The sequence below is a fragment of the Canis lupus genome, chromosome 28 (assembly GCF_003254725.2).
Source record: "Canis lupus dingo isolate Sandy chromosome 28, ASM325472v2, whole genome shotgun sequence".
Taxonomy (NCBI): domain Eukaryota; kingdom Metazoa; phylum Chordata; class Mammalia; order Carnivora; family Canidae; genus Canis; species Canis lupus.
In genome coordinates, this window is record NC_064270.1 from 38,585,402 (window position 1) to 38,611,347 (window position 25,946).

The 25,946-nt window shown below is 51.4% G+C and overlaps 1 protein-coding gene across 1 annotated transcript in view; it reads left to right on the plus strand.

The window, feature by feature from the left end:
• MGMT (O-6-methylguanine-DNA methyltransferase) overlaps nucleotides 1-25,946 on the plus strand; it is a 282,268-nt gene extending 256,322 nt beyond the window's left edge. Inside the window, exons 4-5 of the mRNA XM_025467647.3 lie at nucleotides 17,436-17,575; nucleotides 24,664-25,946. Of these exons, the coding sequence (XP_025323432.1) occupies nucleotides 17,436-17,575; nucleotides 24,664-24,888 (365 nt within the window). The 3' untranslated portion in view covers nucleotides 24,889-25,946. The remainder of the gene's footprint in view (nucleotides 1-17,435; nucleotides 17,576-24,663) is intronic.

Here is a 25,946-nt window from a genome sequence, read left to right on the forward strand (position 1 = left end):
GTTTGTCTCACAAGATTGTGCCTGGGAGAGACCACGGCTGCTGTGTGCAAGTGCGGGTGTGAGTGCAGGTGTGAGTCGTGCTCCGTTCTTCCTGAGGGGATTGGGGGGTCGGCGGCATCCTGGCCGCAGAAGCTGGGAGAATTTGCAGGGGGAGAAAGCACGTGCCCCAAAGCAGAACCGTGTGGGTGAAGGTTGCGGGGGGCGGGGGGGGCTGCGTAGGAAGCCTGCACTGGAGCCTGGGACCGGGTTCCCACCCGGCCATCTCACAGGGGCCCCCGGTGCTGTGAGTACACGCAGGTGCGCAGCCCGGAACACGCACACTCTCCCCGCCCCCCTCGGCCTTGTCACGCAGGGTGTTTCTCTCCGCTTCTCATATTGTTCAGAAACCATTAACACCTGCTCAGAGCCAGGTACTCAGCTTTGAGCTGAATGACAATTATTTGAATGGTAAAGGGTGTTAATATATAATTATTCACATTCATACCAGGACATTCACAGTTTAATCATTTCTCTGTAGGCTTCCCTAAGTTTGAGCTTACAGTCTTAGGCATAATTCTTTTGTTAAATAAGTGTCGGGCACTCTAATCATCGGGAAGGTGACTACAACATAGGCCCAGGTGCAGCGGTGAGGCTGCCCCACCCCCCCTCACCTGCGGGAGCCTCCCCGCGCCTGGGGGAGGCAGGAGGTTCATTTCCGAGGGCTAATAGTCCAATCCGTCTGCGAGATGAGCTCTGTGATTGTGTCCGGGTGCACCCAGGGCCAGGCGAGCGTGCGGGAGCATTTCTATTCATGAGCACCGTGCCCTGCTCGGCCTGGCCAGGCTTGGAAAGGGACCGGCTTAACCCTTCAGGCCCTCTGTTCACCTGGACCCCTCCGTCCTCCTCGAGATGACCGAGGACCCCGAATTGCTGTGGGTCCGGAGGGTTCTCTCTGTCTGCATTTACCGTGCTGGAAACTAAGCCTGCGGATCTCTTAAGGCGCTAATATCGTCTAAGACAACAATGAATTCACTGCATGTCAGAAATAATATATGAAAAAACTTCCCCAAACCAAAACTCTGAGAAGAGTGGCATCGTTGTGTTTGGCAGTCTCTCCAGCATCGGCCTTAATGGAATACAGCTGGGTTCTCGCCGCCGCCCTGTCGTTGGCTCTGTGGTGCTAGCGTGTCATTTAGCTTATGCGAAAATCCTGCATACTGGTGAGAGCAGGAGAATTAGGAAGGCAAATAACATCTTGGTGTTGCTGTGGAAATCCGCCTAAACGGGTCTCAGGGACCCCTAACGCTCCCCAGACCGTACTTTGAGGACCACTATTCTAAAACGCCTAAAATGTTTATTGCTCCTAAAAATTACTCATTCCCTATATAAGGAGTAGTGAAAGTTCGTGTTGTGGGTTCTGGATTTTCTTTTTCAGTTTTTTTGTTTGTTGTTTTTAAGACTTTTAGAGGTTGGTTGATTTTGAGAGAGGGAGGGAGTGCAAGCAGAGCGGGGAGAGAGAAGGAGAATCTCCAGCAGACACCCTGCCCACCGTGCAGCCCGGCGCGGGGCCCGATCCCACCACCCTGAGATGTGACCTGAGCCAAAATCAAGAGTCTGGCGTTCAACCGACTGAGCCCCCAGGCGCCCCTGTCTTACAGTACATCCCGAATTCACTCTTCCTGGCCTTCAGCTGGAGAAGCGTACCGCGGTGCCACTGTCCTTCCACGTGGGCTTCCCGGGTCTGTGTTACCCTGTTCCTCACGCTCAAGTCTGCTGTCAGCTGGATCCAGAATCAGGGCCGAGCCCCACACCTTGTCCCCAGAGCAGCAGGAGGGAATGTGACCTCGGCGTGGCCCCCAGGGGCCCAGGCTGAGGGGAAGCATCGCCTCCCCGGCCCTCCCTTCTCCCCTGACCCGTGTCGGCATTAGTCAAGGGGTCCTGAGCCCCCCAAACACCCTGTTTCCGGCAGCAGAGCCCCGCCGCTGCCCCGAGTGGCACAGGAGCGTGTCTGGGTCTGGAGGCGGGATGCTATGCCGTGGAGACCAGGGTCTCTCGCAGGCTAGCAGAGGGCGCCCCCCTCCCCGGCAGCCTCATCCTGCCCACCCTGCCCGGAGCAATCCTGGGCTGTGGGTGACACCGCCTCTCCGCCCCACTGGGTGCCAGGCAGCAGCGAGTAGTAGACCAGCCGGGGGACCGGGGGCTCTGCTGGGCACTCCCCCCCTCCCAAACCGCCCTCTGGTTAAGGATGCCTCATCGTGGGGAGAGAAGACGGGAGGCAGGGACAGCCGGCCCGAAAGCCACACGGCCCTATGGACAAGGCGCTTTTCCCACAGGTCACCTCTGGTAACCTTCGTGCTCTCCCATCCTACCAGGACGAAACCGAGGGGCAAGAAGCAACTCCCCCCGAACTTCCGTGTTGGGTGCTGAAAGTGTGGGCTGGCTGTAAAGGGGGCCCACGCCCGCGGGCCCGATCCCCATGCCGCGCTGCACAGCCTCCTCCATCCTGAGCCATGGGGACTTCTCACCCTCGTAGGAGAGCACCAGAGTCATGGTGGCTTTCCAGGATTCAGTAGGATAAAGCACATTACATGGTCCCTGGTACACAGTAGGTGCTCAATAAATGTTAGCACTTGTTGTGACCATCATTGATTTTTAAGCAAATTGACCAGAATTTCCAAATGAGTCTTCAAAAATCACACCCATGCCCCCATTTCCCCAGCATTGCTCAAAACATTTGAGGAACTTCTCTTTCAAAACAGTCTTCCAGCCCTGCATCCTGTACAACTGACCAGGCACGTGTTGCCCACGTGCCGTGTGCCAGGAGCTACATCCAGGACTTTGGAATACTCTCCGTGTTGGCATGATTTCTTACCCAGGAATGGATGTGACTTACGGAGAGTGATCCAAAACTCAGCCCGTGGAACACCGGTGGTTAGGCCAGCACCAGCCCTTTGGGGCCTACAGGAGTTGAGACCACAAACTAGCAAGCCATCTTCGCTTGACACCTTATCAGTTGGCCCAGAGTGTAGTACCCAGAGAAGTAGCCAAGCATTTTCTGGAAAGGGGTAGCACTTCTCAAAGGTTTCCTTTGAAAGGCACATGCCTTCATCTCTAAGCTTTCTGTTGGGTTATCTTCAAACAGAGCCTCGGGCACAGGTCGCCATACTGGGCACAGGCCCATCCTGAGGTGTCCGTCACCAGCTAGGAAAGGAAGCTTGCCAAGATTCATCACCCAGGGCTGCAGGGCGATGTTGGGCTTCGAGCCCGATGCACACTGGGGACGGTGACTGCAATGTGAAGGCACTGGATTTTTAGAGGAGGCTCTCAGAGGTGCAGGCATGAGAGTCTCCGTCTGGGGGACGGAGGCTGGATTTCCCTGGTTTGCCCATTACCAAAGAGTCAGTCATGGAATCAGTCCTTAGCGCCATCACTGTTTGCACCCCAAAAGCACAGAGCTTGTCCTCCATCGCTCCCCCTTGGCATCTGTGTTTTTATTTCTTGGAGGAAGCTGGTAAGTGGACACTAAGGATGTGGGAGTGTGGAAAGATTCATCCAGAACAGAAGACCTGAGCCACGCCCCTGAGCTTGGGACTGGCTTGCAGACAGACACTCACCCTATCACCAATCCTGCTTCTGCAGTAGGGTGCCTGGGCCCCCCGCCCCCCCGGCCCCAGAGAGCAGTGGACCTGAGTCAGGGGCATCCAGCCAGCAGTGTAGACGGCAGTCAGGCCATGGCTCTGAGCCTGATTTTGTCATCTGTTCAAAAAGAATAGTGATGCCAGCTTTGCAAAGTGGGCATCGAGGATTCAGACACAGAGAGAGGCAGAGACACAGGCAGAGGGAGAAGCGGCTCCCTGTGGGGGCCCAGTGCGGGACTCGATCCCGGGATCACGACCTGAGCCAAAGGCAGATGCTCAACTGCTGAGCCACCCAGGCATCCCATCCAAGGCAGATTTTCACACACCGCGCACATCACAGCGTGCCCCGTCCCACCGTCAGGGAGCACGTGCCTGTGCACGTGTGCTAATCTCAGGTTCTCAGACACGTATGTTCGATTCATGTGGTTTGACTTGGCAGGCTTGGAGAAATGAAAATGCTGTGCTGGCTCCTGAACCTATGGTGTGACCTCCTGTGAACTTTCTTCCTTTGCCTTTTCTGCTTGTGGAGGCTGCAGCTCACATGTGGGAGTAAATCAAGTTATTTTCACCCAAGCAACATTGCATCTCCTGGCTACCGTGTGCTATGTATGTAACAGTATGTGGGAGGAGCTAATTATTGACAAGTTCGCTACAGGCAGTCACTCCTAATGTCAGAGGAAGCCACAACTGATGGAAGCTGGTCTGGAGTTCGAGAAGGCCGTCGTAAGTGGATTCATCTATACTTCTAAAGGCCCTGATGAGGTATGCACACCCTGGGCCCCCCACCTGTTTAGCAGTGGGGTGACCTGCTCTGGCCCATCAGAAGGCATGATGCTGAGCTGCTGGAGCTCTGCCCACTAGTGCCCTGGCCCTGCCAGACACTGCCCAGGTCCCTGCCTGCAAGCTGGTGACAAAGCCTGCTGAGCCCTGCCCCCTGGCCAGCAGCAGCAGTTCTTCCCCTGCATGTCTATGCGGCCACAGGGGCCCATCAGCCACAGGACTTGGGTCAGGACTGTGCACCGACAGAAACGCATCCCTGGCCACGTTGGTACAAGTTGAGCAGCTTCCTCTTGGCTTCAGTGGCCTTGGCCTCCACTGCTAATTGCAGGAACACCTGAGTTGGGCTTTGCAAGTTGAAGTTGATGCCCAGGTAGTCCATTCTAGGTCCCGGTTGCTCAGGTGGAAACGGCTGCTGTGTGTCCTGTGGAAGGGGTGTCCCCCATGAGCACAGGGACCATCCCCAAACGAATGCTGGGAAGACCAGGCCCACTGCTTCCACCTGCCCACCCTTCATTCATCCACTAGATGACCACTAGATGCCTACGCTGGCTCAGCCACAGAACTGGACTATTGGGATGGGACCCATAAGGCAGGTCCTTGCTCTTGGGGAGCTGGGCAAACCGAAGGGACCCCTGTGGTGACCTACTGAGAGCACTGAGGGGTGATGAGGGCCTTGCAGAGGGGAAATAGTTTGCAAGGAGTGTGACCTAGGCTCCATTTTAAGTAGGTATGTTGGACTCCAAAGAGATTGATTAAAGAAAAGGTGTTTAGAAAATACTTCCCTCTGTTTTTCAACTTATTTTTTTAAGTTAACCTATATAGTAAAATTGACTTTTTGTGGTGTATACAGTGCCGTGAATTTTGATACATGTATGGATCCCTGTCACTGCCACATAGGCGGGACTCAGGGTGCATCATCCTAAAAACTCCCTCCTACTGCCCCTCTGTTGTCACAGCAGCTCCTGCCCCCAACCTTTCTACTGACTCTTAGAAATCCCTGATCTATTCTCCATCCCTATGGGAATATCCCATAGATGCATCACTGTTTAACCTTCAGAGCCTGCCTTCGTCATTGAGCTTAGTGCCTTTGAGATCCATCCAAATCGTATGTACCGGGCAGCCTGGGTGGCTCAGCAGTTTAGCGCTGCCTTCAACCCAGGGCGTGATCCTGGAGACCCGGGATCGAGTCCCACGTCGGGCTCCCTGCATGGAGCCTGCTTCTCCCTCTGCCTGTGTCTGCCTCTCGTCTCTCTCTGTGTGTGTCTCTCATGAATAAATAAAAATCTTTTTAAAAAATCCTATGTACCTACAGTTTATGCCTTTTAACTGTCGTATGCCACAGTGCAGATGTGCCCTCATTTTTTATATAATTGTTGTGATAGCCGTTCTAACAGATACGTCACGCCATCTCATTGTGGGTTTAATTGGCAATTCCCTGATGGTCAGTTAGGTTTAGGTTGAACATTTATTCATGTGCCCATTTACTGATCATCTGCCCTCCTGATGACCTGTCACTTCAAGTCTTTTGCCTATTTTTTAATTTAGGTAGTTTTTTGTATTACTGTTGAATTTAGAGAGTTCTTTATGTATTGTGGTTTTAAGTTATCTGTGGGGTATGTTATTTCCAGATATTTTCTCCCAGTCTATATGTTGTATTACATTCTATTAACACTAACTTGCACAGACCAATGTGTGTTGTGTTTTTTTTTTTTTCATTTCAATGAAGTCCAATTTATTTTTTAACTTATGGACTGTGCTTTTGATGACATGTCTAAGAACTGTTTGCCTAGTTCCAAGTCACAAAGATTTTCTCTTATATTTCCTTTTAAAATGTTTTTAAAGGGGATCCCTGGGTGGCTCAGCAGTTTAGCACCTGCTTTTGGCCCAGGGTGTGATCCTGGAGACTTGGGATCGAGTCCCACATCAGGCTTCCTGCATGGAGCCTGCTTCTCCCTCTGCATGTGTCTCTGCCTCTCTCTCTCTTTCTCTGTGTATATCATGAATAAATTAAAAATCTTAAAAATAAATAAATAAAATGTTTTTAAAGCTTTGCATTCAGAGTTATGATCTATTTTGAATTTTTTTAGATTTTTTTTTATTTATTTATTCATAGAGACACAGAGAGAGAGAGAGAGAGATTGGCAGAGACACAGGCAGAGGGAGAAGCAGGCTCCATGCAGGGAGCCCGATGTGGGACTCGATCCTGGGTCTCCAGGATCACACCCCAGGCTGCAGGTGGCACTAAACCACTGCACCACCAGGGCTGCCCTATTTTGAATTTTTATAAGATAAAATATTAACATCAGGATTCAGTGTATACAACACTTTTTAAAAATATCCTTTTTTCATTAAAATGCTTTTGTGCCTTGATCAGAAGCCACTTGGACATATTTTTGCGGATCTCTTAGAAATCTCTATTAGGTTCCATCAAGTTATATGTTTATCTCTTCACAAATTTCACATTATCTTGATTATAGCATAGTAAATCTTGAAAAACTTGCTAGTGCTAATTCAACTTTTCTTGTGTCATTTTTCAAAATATTGAGTATTCAAGTTCCTTTGCCTCTCCATGTAAGTTTTAAAATCAGTGTCTGTAGCTACAATAAATTCCCCTTTTATGACTGGATGGGATTTTGACTGGAATGGAAATAAATTTATAGATTAGTTTGTAGAAAACTGAAATTTTTATATTAAAACTTCCTATCCATGAACATGGTATGTCTCTCAAATTATTTATGTATTTTCTGATTTCTTTTAGCAGAATGTTGTAATTTTCAGCATAGCATTTTATATATAATTTTAGATTTACATCTAAGTCTTTGGGGGTAGAGCTATTATCAGTAACCTAAAATTTTTGCTATGTTGATTTTGTATCTGGTGACCTAGCTAATCTCATTCTAACATTTTTTTTTTTTTTGGTAGATTCCTTAGTGTTTTACCATAGACAACCAATCATGTTGTCTATAAATAAAGATGATTTTCTTTTTTTAAAAATGTATGGCTTTTATTTATTTTTCTTTATAGAACTTCCACTATGATATTGACTAGTAGTGGGCATCCTCACATTTTTTGTAATCTTGAGGGGAAAGCAATCAGTTGTTCACAATTAAGTATGTTAGCTCTAGGGTTTTATTTGTGTGTTTGTTTTTGGTCAATACTTTTAGTATTAGTTGAGGACATTACTTCTTATTCCTAAATGGTTGAGAGGTTTTATCATGAATGGATGTTGAATTTTGTTGACATTTTATTTTTGCCTCAATTGATAAAATTATTTTTTTTTCATTAAGCTGTTAATATTGTGGATCATATTAGCTTATTTTTAATATATTTTTAGACCACTTGTGGATTTTCTGGGGAAAAATTGAGAATAAAACTGGCTTGCACCTTCCACCAGCCATTTAGTTCATTGTTCCAGTCCAGTATACCATTTAGCAGTATGAGAACCTTGTTACCCCCACGGGAAACAGCTTTATCAAGTAGAGTGTATTTATGCAATTCCTTTTACCCTTAGTCTTACAGACTCTACTCATTTCCAGAATTAGGTCACCACTTATCCCTCCCACCAACGTTAGTAGGGTTGTTCATAAGTTGTAATACACTTAGATTCTCTTGTCACAGTCTGCACTTGTCCCTGTGATCCTTCAGTCTTCTAAATGCTTTTTTGTGTGTGTGCTGTTGCCAATTTGCATATGTTTCATAGAATGTTATTCTTTGTCTTTTGCTTTCCTTTTCCAAAGTATCACATAGTTGGGATCATACGATATGTAGCTTTTTCAGACTTGTTTCTTTCACTTAGCAATATACATTGAGATAATTCCATGTCATTTGGGAGCTTGATAATTCACTCTTTGTATGAATAATATTCTGTTGTATGGATGTTCCATTGTATATCCATTTTCTGTTGAAGGACATCTCCGTTGCTTCCAGTTTTTACCAATAAGTGAATAAAGCTGCTGTCAACATTTGTATGCAGGTTTCTCTGTGGCCATAGGTTTTCAGATAAGTTGAGTAGATATTCAGGAGTGCAATTACTGGTTCATAGAGTAAGCTTCTATATAGTTTGGTAAGAAACTGCCAAATTTTCTCCAAAGTAGCTGTACTGTTTTTGCATTTTCATCAGCAGTGGTGAGTATCCGTGTCATTTCACATCCTCATCAGCAATCAGTAAAGTTTGATTGTGTAGCCATTCTAATAGATGTATCATTGCATCTGATTGTTTTAATTTGTAATCCCTGATCAATAATTTTAAAAATCTCTTCATATGCTTAATTTGTATCTGTATATCTTCTTTAGCAAGATGTACTTTTGCCATTTTATAATTTTCTTATTGTTGAGTTCTTAAGAATTCTTTGCATAGTTTAGATACAAGGCCTTTATTAGATATATGTTGTACAAATATGTTTTTTCAGCTTGTAGCTCTTCTTCTCAGTATCTTAACATCACTTTTCACAGAGCAGAAATTAATTTTAATAAGGTCCAACTACTTTTCTTTCACGGATCATACTATGTTTAAAAACTTCCCTAAACCCACAGTCACCTATATTGTTCTCCTGTATTATCTTCTGGAAGTTTTATAGTTTTGCCTTTTAGATTTAAGTTTATGATCTATTTTTAGTTAGTTTTTGTGAAAGATGCCTGTCCAGTGTTCCCAAACCATTTTTTGGAAATATGGTCATTTTTCCATTGAATTGATTTTGCTTCTGTATTTGTGTGGATCTGTTTCTATTCTGTCTCATTAATTTATGTATCCTTTCATTAATACACACTGTCTTGATTGTAGCTTTATATAGAGGTTCATTTTTCAGATATTAAATCAGCTTTACATTCCTCAGACAAACTCCACTTAATTTTACTGTCTCATTCTTTTTTATATTGCTAAATTTGATCTGCCAGTACTTCATTGAGAATTTTTGCATACATGTTAATGAGAAATATTAATCTATACTTTTCTGGATTTTGATGTTTTGATAATGTAAAGTGCCTTGGGAAGTGTTCCCTGCTCTTCTGTTTTCTATAAAGGATTATCCTGAGTTGATGTATTCTTTCCTTAAGTGTTTATTAGGTTTTGCTGTAAAATTACCTTATTTCAGAAGGTTTTAAACTCTGAGTTCAAGTTCTTTGATAGCTGTGGGACTGTCCCAGTTATCTACATCATCTTGGATCTGATTTGGTCGTTTGTAGTTTTTGATACATTGGTCTAGTTGATCTGTGTTGTTGAATATTGTGCCAAGAGTTGTTTATAGGAATATTTCATTCTCCAGTTAATGTTTGTGAAGTCAGTTGTGACATCCTGCTTTTAGGTCTGATGTTGATAACTTGTTTCTTCTCTTTTTTTTTTATCAATCTTGCTAAAAGTTTATCTATTTTATTGATCTTTTCAAAGAAGCCCGTTTGGGTCTCATGTATTTTACTCTATCATTTTTCTTATTTCAATTTCACTGTTTTCTGCTATTACTTTTATTTCCTTCCTTAGGTGTTTGTTTTTATTTTGTTTTGTTTTTGCTTTTTCCTGTTTAAAATTGAAAGCTTACATTATTAACCTGAGATTCTTCTTCTCTAAAATATGCACTTAAGAGGTGCCTTGGTGGCTCAGTCAGTTAAGCATTCAACTCTTGGTTTTGATTCAGGTCATGATCGCAGGGTCCTGGGATCAAGCCCTGCATTGGGCTTCACGCTCAGAATGGAGTCTGCTTGAGATTCTCTTTCCTTCTCCGTCTGCTCTTCCCATTTGTACACACTTACATATATGCCTCTCTCTCAAATAAATCTTTAAAAGAATAAAAAATAAAAATAAGCACTTAATGTATATTTACCTCTTAAATGTTCCTTCAGCTGTATCCTATAAATTGTGATACACTGTATTTCCAGGATCATTCAGTTCAATGTATTTTTTAAATTTCCCTTAAGACTTTCTCTGTGACGCAGGGGTTATTTAAAAGTGCCTTATCTGGGGGGCACTTGGGTTGCTCAGTTGGTTAAACATCCAACTCTTGATTTTGTCTCAGGTCATAGTCTCAGGGTTGTGAGATAGAGCCCCACATCAGGATCCAGGCTCAGCGGGGAGAGTACTTGAGATTCTCAAGTACTTCCCTTCCCCCCTAACAAGTACATGTTCGCTTGCTCTCTCTAAAATAATAAGTAAATCTTTAAAACAAATAAAAGTGCCTTATTTCTGTCCAAATTTTTGGAGGTTTCCAGTTATCTTTTTGTTCTTAATGTCTAGTCTAATTCCATTACGATCAGAGAATATGACTTGAATGAATTCAGTTATTTCAAATCTGTTAGTTTGTTTTGTGACCCAGAATATATATCTTGGTCAGTTTTTTTTTATGTGCATTTGGAAGGAATATATGCTCTGTTGTTATTGGGTAGAGTGTTGTGTAAATGTCAGTTGAAACCAGTTGGTTGATGGTATTTTTCATTCTGTATCCTTGATTTTCTGTCAGCTACATCTGCTAGTTACTGATAGAGAAGTGAAGTCTCCAAGTATGATTGTGGGTTGGTCTAATTCTCCTTTCAGTTTTGTCAGTTTCTGTTTTATGTATTTGAAACTATCTTATTGGTACATAAATGTTTTGGGGCCATGTCATTTTTGTGAGCTGTCCCTTTTGTCACTATGTAATAGTGGTAAAAATTAATTCACCTCTAGAAATTGTGCTCTTAAATCTACTTTGTCTGATAATCCTTTTTCTTAGATTACTATTTACCTGGTATACTTTTTCCATCCTTTTAGTTTTAAGCCATCTGTATCTATTCTTTGAATTTCTTTTTTTTAAAAAGATGTATTTATTTATTTATTCATAAGAGAGAGAGAGACAGAGAGAGGCAGAGACACAGGCAGAGGGAGAAGCAGGCTCCCTGCAGGGAACCTGATGTGGGACTCAATCCCAGGACCCCAGGGTCACGCCCGGAGCCAAAGGCAGACACTCAAGCACTGAGCCACCCAGGCATCCCTGAAGTAAATTTCTTGTAGATAACACATACTTGGGTTCTTTATTTCAATCCGTCTGGCACACTGTTATCTTCTCATTGGTTGAAGAAAGGCCATTTACATTTAATGTGATCATTAATATGATATAATTTCTATTTAAATGTAACATTTGTTTCATTTGTTTTATGTTATTAATACATAATTATTTTTTATCTTTGTTTTTCAACCTTTTTTAGCATTTTAGTTTATCTGTTGGGTTTTTTTATTATGTTATCTGTTTATAAGGATTATTACAATACTTATACTTTCACAGTCTGATTGGAATTTGTATTGACCACCTTACCACATGTAGATCCTCGGGCACTCTTGCTTTATGTTACAAGTATCTTATATTTTGTTCTTATGTACATTGAAAATCTTATCTGGTAATGTTAGGATTTTCCTTTCAATCATCAGACATATTTCAAAGAACTCAACAGAAGAAGAGTCTGTGATATTTAGCCAGATAATTACCACAGCTTTTGTCTGCCCTTACTGCTAAGGTTTCCGGCTGCCCCTCCAGTCTTATGTCCCTTCTTGCTGAAGACCGTCTTTCAGTAATTCTTCTAGCTCGTGTCTGCTGGCAACACGGGATCTTTGTTTCTAACTGGACATGTCTTTATTTTAGCTTTATTTATGAAGAGTTTTGTTTTTTTTTTACACTGATCTAGAATTCTGAGTTTCTTTCAGCACTTTAAAATTGCTATTTCACCTCCTCTGACCTCCGTGGTTTCTGATGAGAATTCTACAGTCATTCAAAACTTGTTCCTCTATAAATAACACATCATTTTTCTCTGGTTGTTTTTGAGGGTTTTTTTTTTTTCTTTCTTGATCTTTAGATTTCACCAGCTTCATCATGCTATGTCTGGGAGTAGATTTCTCTGGGTGTGTCCTGTTTGTGGTTTCCTGGGCTAAGAAGCCTGTCATTGTATATCTTTTGCCAAGTTGGAAAAGTTCTAGCTCTAATTGGTTCAAATTGCTTTGTACCCCATACTCTTTTTTTTTTCCTCTTTTGTAACTCCAATAACATGAATGTTAGACTGTTGGCTTTGTCCTACATGTCCCTGAGGCTCTTTCTGGTTTTTTGTTGTTTGTTTTTAACGTGTTTTTCTCTGTTTTTCGGATAGGAAAATTTCTGTTGACTTCAGTTCATTGACTCTTTCCTCTGGCATCTCCATTCTGCTATTGAGACCATGGAGTTTTCACATTTTTTTTCTACACTAAATTTCCATTTGATTCTTCCCTGTAACTTGAATTTCTTTGAAACTTTGTGTCTTCTTGTTTTTTTATTATTTTTTTTCCTTTTATTTTCTTGTTTAAGAGTATTTTCCCTTCTTGCAGCATCTTTACTACAGATCCTTTAAAGTTATCAGATATATATGAAATTATCACGTCGTACATTTTAAATATCTTATAATTTTGTCAGTTAAATCCTCAAAACTTGGGCGGAGAAAATGTCAGGTGATTCTGACTCCTGTGTTATCCCACCCTTGAGGTTTGTTGATTCTTTCCCACGAGGAATTGAGGTTTTTCTGATTCTTTGTTTGCTCGGTTTGCAAAGTCATTTTGGATTGTGTCCTGATCACTTTGACAGTCATGGTCTGAGGTTCGTGTGCATGTATAACAGCACTATTATTGCTGAGAAGGCACTAACCTTGGATGGATTGGGCTCCTAAGTTCTGACCAGGCTTCTTCAGGTTGTGCTTTCGATGTCCATGTCATTTTACAGACTCTGTGGTCCTTTTCATGTCTTCCAGCCCGTGAGCCCATCAGTGGCCAGTCTGGACCTTTCCCTTAGTTCTCCAAGTCTTTGATGCAAAGTCAGATCTACACATGAACAGGTCAGGGCTCAGGCCAGGGATTTACAAACAGCTTACCAGCATGCTTTGCCAAGCCTCTCTCCATCCACAGTCTCCCCACTACTTTGGAGTTTTCTGAGATCCTGTTTGGTCCCCACTTAAAATTTGACCTTACTTACCCCAGCGTGCCACACACTTCCTGGATCACACCTACCTCTGGAGCTGAGCACTGACAAGACAGAGGAGAAAAGCAGCAGGGCCCTGCTCACCTATGGACCCCCAGCTCCTCCTAGCAGGAAAGGACATGAGCCCCTCCTGATTGCTTGGGGGCTGGGGTGCAGGAGTTCAGAGATAGTACCAGAAAGCGAGCGATTCCTCCACTCTGAGCATCAGGACACCCTTCTCCCTCCTCAGGGTGGATGAGAGCTCTGGGGTGCCCTGTATGCACCAGCGGCCCCTCCCAGGTACAGGCTGCAGCCGGTCTGGGCTGGGGAGGACATAGATGAAATGGTGAAGTCGTGCATCATCTCAGTGCTTCCTCAGATTCCTGTCATCTTCCCAGGCTGCCTGCTCCTGTTTTGCTTTCCACAGCACTCAAGTGCATTCCGCCCAGATGCTGTACAGGCAGCCCATGGAAAAAAGGGTGAAGTGTGCTGACTGCATCTTACCTGGAACCCGGGCCCCCATTCCCGGTCATCTTCCCGTACTTCCTCCCAGGCTCATTCTTGGACAGTCAGTCCCGGCTGCACTAATGGTCAGGCAACATCAGGTCACGTCAGCCCCGTTTGTGCTTCAGGATGCATCCTATCAAAACCCTCCTCTAGATCCACTGGATCAGAAAACTGGCTTCACACCCTCCAGGTTCTCGGGAACTCCAGTGTGCCAGCCCGGGGGCTCCCTCTGTGCCAGGAGCAACAGAAGGCCAGGCCTGGAAGTGAAGAGCCCTTGGAAACTTGAAAACCTATCCAATAGCCACAGTCTGTGCCACGGATACCAAGCCATTGGATGACATGCAAGAAAATCCTGCAGGATTGTGGGCACTGCTCTCTGTGCACAGATGTGGCAAACAGCTTCCGCAGCCCCTTGCGGGCAGCGCCCTTCCCACCCCGTGATAGCTCCTGAGGTGCCCCGTTGGCGGGGCCCAGAGAGCAGCCAGCCTTGTGGGCCCCAGGCACCCCTGTGCTTGTACACCTGCCTGTGCCAGCTAGCTGCAGCCTGGTGGTGGAGATCCCCAGGGCCTGGGCAGCTGAAAGACGGCCCTTCGCCGGACACTGCATCCTGCCACAAAGGTCACCTTGAAAGAATGATTCTGTCCCCCAAGAACTGGAAAGCATGGTGCTCTCCCTCATTGGAGCAGAGGAGACCAGTCTCCAGGCCCAGCCCTGCCATTGACCAGCTGTCCTCGAGCTTGGCGGTGCCTGGTGGGGCGTGGGCCGTGTCTGTCCAGGGAGGCCTCACAATGGTGGTTGTCACTGGGAAGGAGGCAGAGGCCCAGGGGAAGGAAGACAGTGGCCCCTGGTCACTTCCTCCCGTCCAACTTGTGGAGTTGACTGCCTGCCTAGGCTCCCTCGTCAGGGCCATCCTGGGCTGTGTCAGCCCCAGTGCGCTGGCGAAGCCTCCCTCATCTCAACTCCCACCAGTGGCATGAGAAGAGCTCACATAGAACCCTGGTGTCCGTGACATAGAATGACATCTTCCACGGGCGGCGGTGGAGAGCCCCTCGCCAGCCCGGGGACGCTGGTGACCTACAGTCTGGCCGGACAGCATGCAGGAGCAGCCGTGGTCGGGTTGGGTGATCGTGGTGGGTAGGTCTAAGTGGCCACCCACGCGAACGTGACAGTGGCTTTGTCCCCAGGGCAGGGGGGCTCTAGCATCAGTCCGCTCCAGCAGGGCCTGCCTTGGCCGTGCTCAGATCCCAGGACGGCAGGAGGAAAAGGGTGGGGAGGAGAGGGTGACTGCGGCCACCAGAGGCCACCCCGCACGGCTCTGGGGTCACACCTGCTGTCCGGGGAAGGCCGTAAATGGGAGCGAGAAGCAGCGTCATCTAACGGCTGCCCTTTGGGCCACCTGAAAGGATGGTCTGCGCCGAGGACTTACGCGGACACCTCAACCTCCGGGAAATAGATTTTCCACATCCACGTATGTTAATTTTTATGGGAAGGTTTTACTACATGTTAGGATGATATTTAACAACTGGAAGCATCGGCCCCTCCTCGCAAGGAGAGCAGTTTCGTCGTCTGATTTTGCACGGGTTGGGGTTAAAGGCACCGTCTCTGAAAGCTGCTCACACTAATTAATGCCTTTGCTCCCTACAGGGTGAAATTGAGTTTTCAGATACATTTTATAAAACGATGTGCGTGATTGCAAAATATTACATTCTTCGAGCTATTTTTCCTAATACGTTAGGTACAAAGTGAGAAATTATCTCCCATGAAAAATTGACAGCGAAGCTGAAAATGTTAGATAAACTGTGCCCATATACAGACCTAGGGTTGTCTTATGATAGGTCGCCTCTGTGCCAGGGAAGCGAGGCGCGTGGCCAGGTGGCCTAGGCACGACCCGCAGTCCTGTGGGTCGGGTAAAGTTCCAGGCTCTTCTCCCGGAAATCGGGCGGCATCGCGGAAAACCAGCAGCAGCAGCCCCGGCTCTCCCAGGAAGGCAGGACATGGGCCCCTGCCTCTTGCCGTCTCCTCTCGATTTCTTTGCTAAGACGGCCGCCACCCCTGAAATCGCTTCCTCCCCAAGTTATCACTGGGCAGCCTGCCTTCTCTTTTTTCCTCCCTCCTTTTTTTTTTTTGGCCTGTTTTTGTTTGTTTGTTTTTAAGTGAGGCATAACAACAACAGCAAAGATGATAATGATTAACAGTTTGATTTCAAAACCCGTTCTGAAGAAATCACAGTAAACAGAGTGTGTTTGCCTAAGGAAACCCTCCGAGCAATCAGCCAGTAACACAACCGCATGTGCTAATGAACCCAAAGCTGTTAATGTGGTTTCTTCAGTTAAATTGATTCATGAATTTTGAAGAGAACATTATCTAATGAATTTTCTTTGAATAGAAAGCAATTAAAAGGACAAATCAGCCTGATTAACCCCAAAGTCACCCTCCTGCCACAAATGGTGTACAGTTTGAAATTATATCATAAAAAACTAGAGCACATTTGCTATCTTTTTGCCCTCTACTAATCCATGTAAATTAATGAACAACAAAGTTAATTTCTTTTATGACCCTGTTCTAGTATCACCTGGATTATGTTGATGTTTAATTTGCTTAATGTTATAATAAAGACTAAACAGATTTTTTTTTTCCAGTGAAGTGATTATCATTCCCTTCAGTTAAGAAGTGATTTTTATTATTTAACACGCATGTAAGGGTGTGTTTCCTTTAAGAACCAAATCACACTTTGCCAGCTTGGCACTGAGTGCAATTAGTGCTATTAGGGACACACTCCGGAACGCCGCTGCTGCCCGTGGAAGCCTTCCCTTTGTTGCTGCCATCAGGAACTCCCGCCCCCCCCACCCCGGGGGCTCGGTGCCCCCGCCGTGGGGGACGCGGCTCCGTGTCCAGTGCTCCCGAGCCGTGTGTTTCCTTTGGAAAGACAATAGGTATCGATTCAGACCGGCCTCCTTCACGTGCCTGGGAAACAGCTCTTAAAACCTGGAAGCCAAGGGAGAGAATGTTCTCACGCGTTCACCTGTTCCTTCCCGGCAGCAGGATGAAGAACAAATGCAATTTGATGTGGTTAGTCAATTAAAATGGGAATAAAGTCATTTTATTTTTGCAGCCGTGTTCATTACAGACGCCCGTAGCCGAGGTCCCCACCGCCCGCCCCGCGTGCCGTGGCCCTCGGCCTTCTGAGCCCGCTCGCTGCTGGAGGCGTAAAACCCCAGCCCGACCCGGGGCTTCGTTTCCCTTCTGTGCCGCGGCCGAGGCCGGACGTTCACCGGCGGTAGGAGAAGCTCTCAAGTCCGGCGGCGGGCAGGGCCGCCCGTGCTCCCTAACGGGACTGCTCACGAGCTCACCCACGCACAGGTCCCGGAAGAGCAGCGCGTGTTCCTGCGTGGACCTGGGCGGAGGGGGGAGGAAGTTGCAGATTTGGGACGCGCCGTCGTGGGATGTCGGTGACGGGGCCGGGGGTGAAGGCCACAGGCCACGCGTTCTTGAGCATGACACCCCAGTATGTTGATGTGCTCTCTGTTTCAGGACCGGCAGCCCCGTACAGCTGTGGGAGCCCTTGGCCCACGCGACGACGCCCTGTATTGTCTTTCAGGTTCGTTCACCGCGCGGGTGTTGCGGAAGCTGCTGGAGCTTGTGAAGTTTGGAGACACGGTTTCCTACCAGCAGTTAGCAGCCCTGGCAGGCAACCCGAAAGCCGCGCGGGCCGTGGGCGGAGCGATGAGGAGCAATCCTGTAAGTTGGCCGCGGGTGGAGGGGAGGCCTCGGCGCCGCATTTGGGGGGGCCCAGGGCCGCGTGATGGAAGCGTGTCCCCCAGGGGCCGGGGCCGCGCCTGTGACGGGGCCCCTGCGGCACTGGTAGGTCTGCGTCCCTGCCACCCGTGTTTGGCGAGGGTGATCGGGAAGTGTCCCCACAGAAGCACCCCCTTCCGTGTGTGTCAGGGCCCTGGTCACGGTGAGTACGGAGGAGGAGAGCCACGCCTGGACAACGTGGCCAGTGGACATCCGTCCCCTCATCTGGGAACTAGGCGTACGGGGCGCCTCGTGGGTGTCACTCGTCCAGGGCCCAGGGCTGCGGCAGGAAACAAAGCAGACGGAGAGGCTGCCCGCGTGGAGCGTCGTTCTAGAAGGAGACAAGGACGGGGGTCCAGACCCAGCCCGTGTGCCTGACCCTAGGGAGGCTGGAAACCTGACACCAGGGCTCTCGCTTCAGGAGGCGGATGATTCGTGGCCTTTGGGGGAGGCCTCCCCAGGGGTGGCTCCATCCCCTCCCCTCCGTGCACCTCTAGTCAGAGTTTGCAGAAAGGGAGGTTCCCTCCCGGCAACGCCGCGCTCGCCAGAGGACGGGTCCGCGTGGGGTGGCTGCACGCCTGTCATACCAGGAGGAGAGGCCACCCCCATGCCTGGGCTGCAGGCCGTCCTGCCTCAGAAAGGAAGTCCACGGGAGCGGGGGAGAGGCCGTGGTGCCCCGTCCACAAGGCCGCCAGGTCCACAGGGGACCCCCGCACAACTGAGCACGACCCGAATATTCTAGTTCTTGTCGCCCCTCTGGTGCCCGGCTGGGGTCTGCTCGCGCATCCCTGAGCTGCTCCCTGGAGCCGTGGGACAGCCTCTGAGGTGACAGAAGCACAGCGTCCTGTCAGGAGGAGGAAGCAGGGCCGTCGCCTCCTGGAGGGGAAGTCACGACATCAGATAGACCTCGCTTTTCTGTCTGTAGCTTTTGGGGTCTGTTTTCAGGGTTATCCCCCTCCCCCAGATCACCGGGGGGAGGCAGGCATCTACACGCCCCGGCCTGCTGCTCCTGCCTCCGTGCTGAGGGCAGAGCCCGGTGCCTCTAAGAGTTGGCGTTTACACAGAACTGCCTGGTTTTTGCCCGAGACGCGGCCCCTGCAGGTCCATTCTCTGCCGTATTGAAATCCCCCGGGGATTGGGAGCAGTGTGTGACGTGGGCAACCGGCCCTGCACACCCTGACCTCTCTGTGCCCTGAGTGGGCTGGTGGGCCCGCTCGGCGCCCTGCTTCGCACCTGGTGTGCTTGAATTGCCACGTGGCCGGTATGTCCTCGGGGACGCTGCCGGCACACACGCGGGCGTGCGGGGTGGCCCCGAGCCAGAGTCCTGAGTGTGTGTGCAGGCGCGGTTTGGGTTTTTTTTGTTTGTTTGTTTCATTAACGTTCCCAGTAAAGTTAGAACTGCGTCGTTCCTCAGGAAGCCCACGTCCCTTCCTGGGTGGCACGTGGCCCTGAGCAGGAGCAGCAAGGCTTCGCTCGGGTGACCCGACGACGGGCCGCCACATGGTGAGAACACAGGAGCCTCGGGCCCTCACGGCCCCACAGAGACCCTCCCGCTGTCCAGGTCCTCGTGCCTGCCGTGCCTGCGTGCACTCCCTGGCTCACGGAGCTTGGATCCGATCCCACCGTGGGCGGGGTGGTGGGCGCCCCCCCCCCCCAGCTGGTGCTCTGCAAACACGCGCTGCCAGCGGGCGCCCGTCCCGCCGGCCTCACCTGCCTCGTGCGCTGACAGCACTTTCTCACTCTCGGCGGTGAGACGCCGTCATCGTTCAGCGATCACGCTCGTGGCGATATTCAGCAACATTTATTGTTCGGCAACCAGCAGGACTCTCCCCTCCTGCTATTAATCTCTATGAATGTCTCTGTTCAAATATGGCCCCAGTCACTGAAATTTATAAAATAGGCTCTCACAAGGCTTAAAAGTCTAATGTCCATAAAGTCCACGTATTGACTTCCCTGTCTCGGGCCCGATCGAGAATGGCAGTGACGACAGCGGGTGGGCCCGACCCCTCTGGGTGCCCTCCCGTGCCGACAGCAGCCAGGCTGCTGGTGAGCCGCGGGGGCCTGTCCGTGTGTCCCTCTGTCGCCGGGCGCCACCCACGAAGGGTGCAGGGCCCCTGGGCCTGAGCGGCGCCTCGGGGCTCGGTGCAGACCTGCCAGGGGGCCCTGCAGGGATCGCTTCGGCTCAGCCTCCCGGGGAGCCTGGCAGCCCTCAAAGGGCTCCCTTCACGTTGATTTAAAGCCTCCTTGGAAGGGACCCGGGGGAGCAGCAGCCAGGAGGCGGCCCGGGACTGGCCCACGACCGGCGCGGACGCCCAACGTGGGTGCCCCCTCCCTCGGCGCAGGCGGCGAGATCCGGCCCGCGGCAGCTCCGGCACCAGCAGCCTCGTGGAGACGTCCTCCTCGATGATCTGTGTTCGGGCTGAATAGAGCAATTGTGCGTTTCAGGAAGGAGGGTGAAAAATGGGCCTGGAATGTCACGCGACACCATGAAGCTCATTGTGCATTAATTCCTTAGGTGGCTTGCAATAAACACGAGCACGTGCTGGCTCACGTTACAGCGCTTGCTGCGGCGTGGGGCTCCCTTCCGCGCCAGAGGGAGGGATGGCTGTCGCCGTGTGGCAGCCTGGTCCCATCCTCAGCACGCGATTTTTTTTTCCCCAAGTTTTCCACAAGGGACCCGCCAGCCCCAGGCGAGCCGCTGTGGCAGTGATCCGGAAGGTGCGCCCGCCACACACCGTGGAGGAGGGTCCGTCTTCTGGTGGATCACGCGGAAGACGCCCTGCACCCCCCAAAAGCACCCTTGTGCTCATCCTCAGACAGAATTTGCTAAATGCAGTTCAAAGGCGATCGATACGTTGCACGGAGACTTTCCCCCACTTTTTTCTAAACAAACGCATTCCGGAGGAGTTAGTTTATTCACAGATTGCCATGAGTGTTAATGACCCCCCGAGTCTTGTTCTGCTCGTCACCCAGATGGCTGTTGATAAAGATTTAGCATCATGTTCTAAGTGTCAGGGCTGTCAGTGGGGCTGAACCATTTGACCAGAAGAAAAAAACGCACAGGGAGCTATTGATTACAGCTTCTCCGTGTCACTTGCTCACCAGGATTTAGGTATTGATGAGGCCGCGAGTGAAAACAAGCTCTTTCCCTTGTGGGCTACTACCACAAGAACAAAGGCGAAGTTGGAAAAAATATTCAGCCAGCACCAGAATCAGAGGGATTCCATTATTGATTGAAGGGCCCCTTCGTGTTATTTTTGTTGGAGACAAATCTATGGGTTTGGAAGTTTTATAGCATTTGAGAAAGGGTCTGTGTAAGTGATGGATTCACGTACTGGATGAATTAGATTTCACAGCATGAAGATTTCAATGCAGCTGTGATATTAGGAGCTGCTTGGTTATTGATAAAAATTACATTTTATGCAGCGCGGGCTTTAAAGGAGAGGGTACGAGGGGGCGCGGATCCTTTGAAACGTCCTTAGGGCTCAAATAAATTTGGGCAGCTTTCGTTATTTTAGCCTGCCGCCAAAGTTAGCGCAAACGGGAGCAGCGTTCCCCGTTTCTGGTGGTGAAAGCTGCGTGTGTGGTGCGTCCCACCGCTGCAGGCACGAGGCGAGCCTGGCCGGGGCGGCGCCGTCCTGCTGTCCCCGTGCCACGCGGTGGGGACGGATCCCCGTCCGCCTTTTGTAATTGCACAGCTTGGGGAGCGGGGAGGAAAATCCGCTCACCCGTGACGTTAGGCGGGAAACCTCAACTGGTGCCCAGATGTTCACGAAACGACCCTGAGTTAAATCTCCCTCTTTCTCGGTCGGGCTGACGTGGGACATCGTCTGGGCGCGTCCTCAGAGCAGTTACTAGTGTGACTCTTGGATCAGAACCCTCAGTCCGAGCCGGTATTCCCTTCTTAAAGTGCTCTGTGTCTCCCTCCAAGGGGATGGGGATGGCCAGCCGCGGGCGGGGGAGGGCGGGGCGCTGGGGTCACCCTCCGCCTGTGAAGTGGCACCGCCAGGAAGCCAGGCCACCCCCCACCTTCCACCCCGCCCCCCGCCGCTTGGCTTCAGAGCACATGCGTTCCCATGGCAACCCAAACTTCCGGTCAGAGTCGGGTGGGAGGGGGTGATGTGGGAGGAGTCAGGTGACCCGCAGGGCTGGCTGGCACCCCAGGCTGCACTCAGGGCCCCCCCCACCCCGGGCAGCAGGTGCGGTGGCGAGAAGTCTGGGCACCAGGCTCTGCCTCCTTGGAGCTGGAATCCCCTCTTTGCCTCTAAACTGGGTGCGAACTCAAGCAAGCAGAGGACCGTGACCTGGGGGCGGCCGTGCCTAGGGCTTCTCGGGGGGCATGATGTGCCACACACGCCCCAGCGGCCTCACGGGGTGCCGCATCTGGGACAGGACTGGGGACCATGCCATGGGCCAGGCACAGGTGCAGCCCGGGGCCCACCCAGGGGTGTGTGGCAGGCTGAGACGGACACCTGGCCAGCGGGTGCCAGTACCATGGGAGGAGCCCCCGGAAACACGTCCTCGGCCGCTCTTCTAGAACCTCACCCGACGGGGGGCTGGTCGCTTTGTCTGGCTCAGGTCTTTGGAGGTGGAGCTTGTCTCAGTAGAGGTCACCCTTCGGGACCCTGCAGGACGGGCTGCTGTCCTTGCAGGACCTTGGGGGCACGGGGGCCACGTGTGAGAGGGCAGGACGGGGCGCTGCATGGTCCCCCGGATGAGGTCTCCGATGACCTGTGCCCTTCCTGCCCTGGCTGTGTCTCCTGAGCCGGGCCCGTTCCTGTCACCGTGCTCACTGGCCATTACGTTCTTGGTGGACCAGCCCTGGGACCTGCTGTCGCCCCGCGTGTCCTGGGCCATTAGTGATGACCCCCGGAGCCCCTTCACCCCAGTCAAGACAGAGCCACTTAGGACTGAACAGAGATGTACTCGGGACTCCCGGACAGACCCCTTCCTCAGGTGTGAGCACTGCTGAGAAGCCCTGTGGTTCCCCCTGGGAAGTCCCTCAGGTTCCAGGGAACTGCTGTCGGGATCTCTAAGCAGAGTGACCGTCCCTCTCCTGGAGCCCCTGCAGTGGGCGCATCTGTGCACCCTTGCGTTTGGTGGCCCCGGGCGTGGAGCCCTCGCCAGGCCGGCACGCCCTCAGCTGTGCCACGAGCTGCCCACCAAGGGAGGTCAACCACCTGAGACACGGCCCTGCCCACTCTGGTTCTAAGGGGCCGCACGTTCCCTCCCTCCCCTTTCCTCCCGTGTTCTGGCCCAGCGAAGAGGTGGATATGGGACATCAGCGTATTTGCTTTATCAGGATAAAAGCTAACCTGGAGAGGTAGCATGGCCGTGGTGGGCTTCCTGGAAATTCGCCTGGAGTCCGACCCCCTTCCTGTCTCCAACGCCAGCTGGGTGGGTCCTGGGGACTCCCCCCGGCTGGTCCCTGAGTCTCTTCCCCTCGGGCTGGGGGAGAGGAGAGAGGCGGACGAGGCCAGGCATGTTCCTCCTACCAGTGGGTGTCCTGCCACGTGGAAGTCAGGAGCAAGGGCCAGGCCCACGGTGCCCACTCTCCACAGTGGACTCCGCCCTGAGCACAGACACTGATGCCAGCGGGGTCCTGGCGCTCCCGTCTGTACAGCCAGGCCAGGGGGAGGAGGCCCGAGGCATCCCCTGCCCCCTGGAACAGCTGCTGGAAGGGAGCCTCCGAGCCCTGGAGGGAACAGGACTGGCCTTTACACCCCCCCCCCCTTCGCCAGCAGGACTGGCTTCCAGGACTGTGTCAGGTGGGGTGGTTGGCCCGTGTGTGGCTGTGGGAATAACGACCACCCGTGTGACCGTGGCCCCCACGCGAACCCAGCCCCTGTGAGGCCAGGCATCCACTCTTGGACGTGGGGTATCAGACACCCGCTGGTGTGCCCCGCGCAGGCTCCAGGCAAGGGCACTGGGGGGGGGGGGTTTCCTGTCCTGGGGGCGCTCCGTGTCCGCCAGAGACCCCCCTGCTCTCCTCCTCTGGGGCCGCGGGCCAGCCCCGCTTCCCCTGGTGCTGGAACAGCAGCTAGCTGAGCCGCCCATAGCTGGATGGGCCCGTTCGGCAAAGCCCCGAGGTGCCCAGAGCCCAGCCTGCATCCCTCCCGCACCCCTCCCGGACCCCTCCCAGACCCCCATCCCTACTCCTGGTCCTGGCTTTGGGGCCGTTTAGCCATCGGCTGGCTTCTCTTTGTAGGATTGTGTTTGGCTTTGTTTTCATCCTAAGGCGGCCTTGCTCTTAGCGAAGCCATTCTGTTGCTGCAGGCAGGTGCCGGCCGCTCCTGCCTCCGGAGGTGGGAGGCTACCCGAGGCGGGCGGAGGGGCGAGGGTGGCTGTGGCCCTGGGTCCGGGGTCCTGAGGGGTGGCGGGGTGGCAGCAGCAGCCGCTCAGGTGAGAAGAGATGAGGACGAGAGCTGCTCAAGCTCCCCAGGTGTCCCGGGACTGAGGCGGGGAGACAGCCACGCCCGGCACACGGCGCAGCACGAGGTGGGGTCAGCAGACCTTTCCTGTAAAGGGCCTGATGGTGGGTGTTTCAGGCTGTCAGAAGCAGCCGCAGCCGATATGGCTGTGTTCCAGTAAGAATTATTTACGAAAACCCGGAGCCTGTAGCAGCCGGCAGCCACAGTCGGCCGGAGCCTTGTGTGAGTACCGTCTTCCTGAAGGTTCCTGTCGCTTGTCGAAATGTTTCAGGAATTTGCACACCACCCATAACTTGGAAACGTAGTTTTGGATCTGGTTATCCTGCATTATAAATCACTCGCCAAGGCAGTTGTCTCCTCCCAAATCTTGGTCTAGGGGATTCTCTGGATATGCCGGAGGCACCGCGTGGCTCCTGGGCACATGCCGAGAGCCTCCAAGACCAAGGGGTGCAGCGCACTCAGCCAGCCAGGGACCCGCACCCAGCCCACCCCTGGCCTGTAGCCCCTGCTAGGTCAGCTGTGGTCAGGGGCCTGGTGCTTGACCCCAGGAGACTCGCTGGCCTGGAGCTCAGACTAACGGGCTGGCTTCCTGTCTTCCAGGTGCCCATCCTCATCCCGTGCCACAGAGTGGTCTGCAGCAGCGGAGCCATGGGCAACTACACCGGAGGACTCGCCACGAAGGAGTGGCTGCTAGCCCACGAAGGCCGCCTGGCAGGGAAGCCCGCCTATCCAGGGGGCTCCTATCTGGCCGGAACCCGACGCGGGGCGCTGGGTGGCACCCCCAGCCCCCATCCTGCTGGCCGGGACGGATGCGTGAGGGAGTAAACATCTGAGTGACTGTGAAGGTACCAGCACGCTGGAAGGGGTACGCGGTGGCCCTGCTCTATTAAAGGTGCTGGATGTGTCCTGAGGGATGCCGTGCGTGTGCCCTTCCTTGTTTTTACGGTCTGTTCCCCTCCCACTCTCGCTCCATCTCTAACGGCTGCTACAGCGGGGATGAGGGAGCAGGGGGAGCCTGCAAACAGCCGGGCGACAGGCCTGTCCCCCAGAAGCCGGCCTCCCGGCATGCTTCCCGGCTACCCCCGCTTCTCAGCAGGCTTCCTAACCTTGCCTTACTCACCACCAGAAAGGCTGGTGCAGGATGCACGTGTGTGGGGCTGTATCGGTCAAATGGGAAAGACCCGCTGGGACAACCGTCACCCTTCGAGGTGGGTTTGGTTGCAGTGGCTCCTTTCTGAGGGATGGGGGGGTCTTGCCTCGGGCCCCAGCCCCGCCCCTGACCTTCGCATGCCCCGAGCAGAGGAGGTGGCGAGGCCCGCCGACCTCTCCTTCCCCGGCACCCCGAGCCCGAGCCTGGAGGTCAGAGGTCACGCCGGAAGGTGGTCGGCTCCTGTCCCCGGGGCGGTCACAGAGCGTTTCCAGCATCCACCGAGGACCTCAGCCTGATACTTCATTATCCTGCTGTCGTTGCAGCTTTATAATTAACTATATCAGAAAAAGCATGAGGGAAACGCGTAGCTGTGCATGTGGATAAATAAAATAGAGCGAATGATATATGGAGAAAATAAACCCCACCCCACCGTGCAGTAGAAAGCTGTATTTTTGTCAGGGGTTCCTGCGACCGTAAAGCACAGCAGGGAAGCTCAGGTGGTTTGTACGTGTCACTGAAAGGCTGGGCAAATATACGGCCTGTGACGTGCGCAGCTTGGGTGCATTTTATATTTCGCGTTACCTGTACGCCTACGAGAGAACAAGGACCTAATGTTAGCCGGCTTCAGCCTCTTCTCCCCAATTTGTAGTTTAACGTATCCCTTTATTACATCAACCGAATTCTGGATTTTTTTTCCCCTCCAAAATAAAGTGCTGTGACCCTTACTCCATCA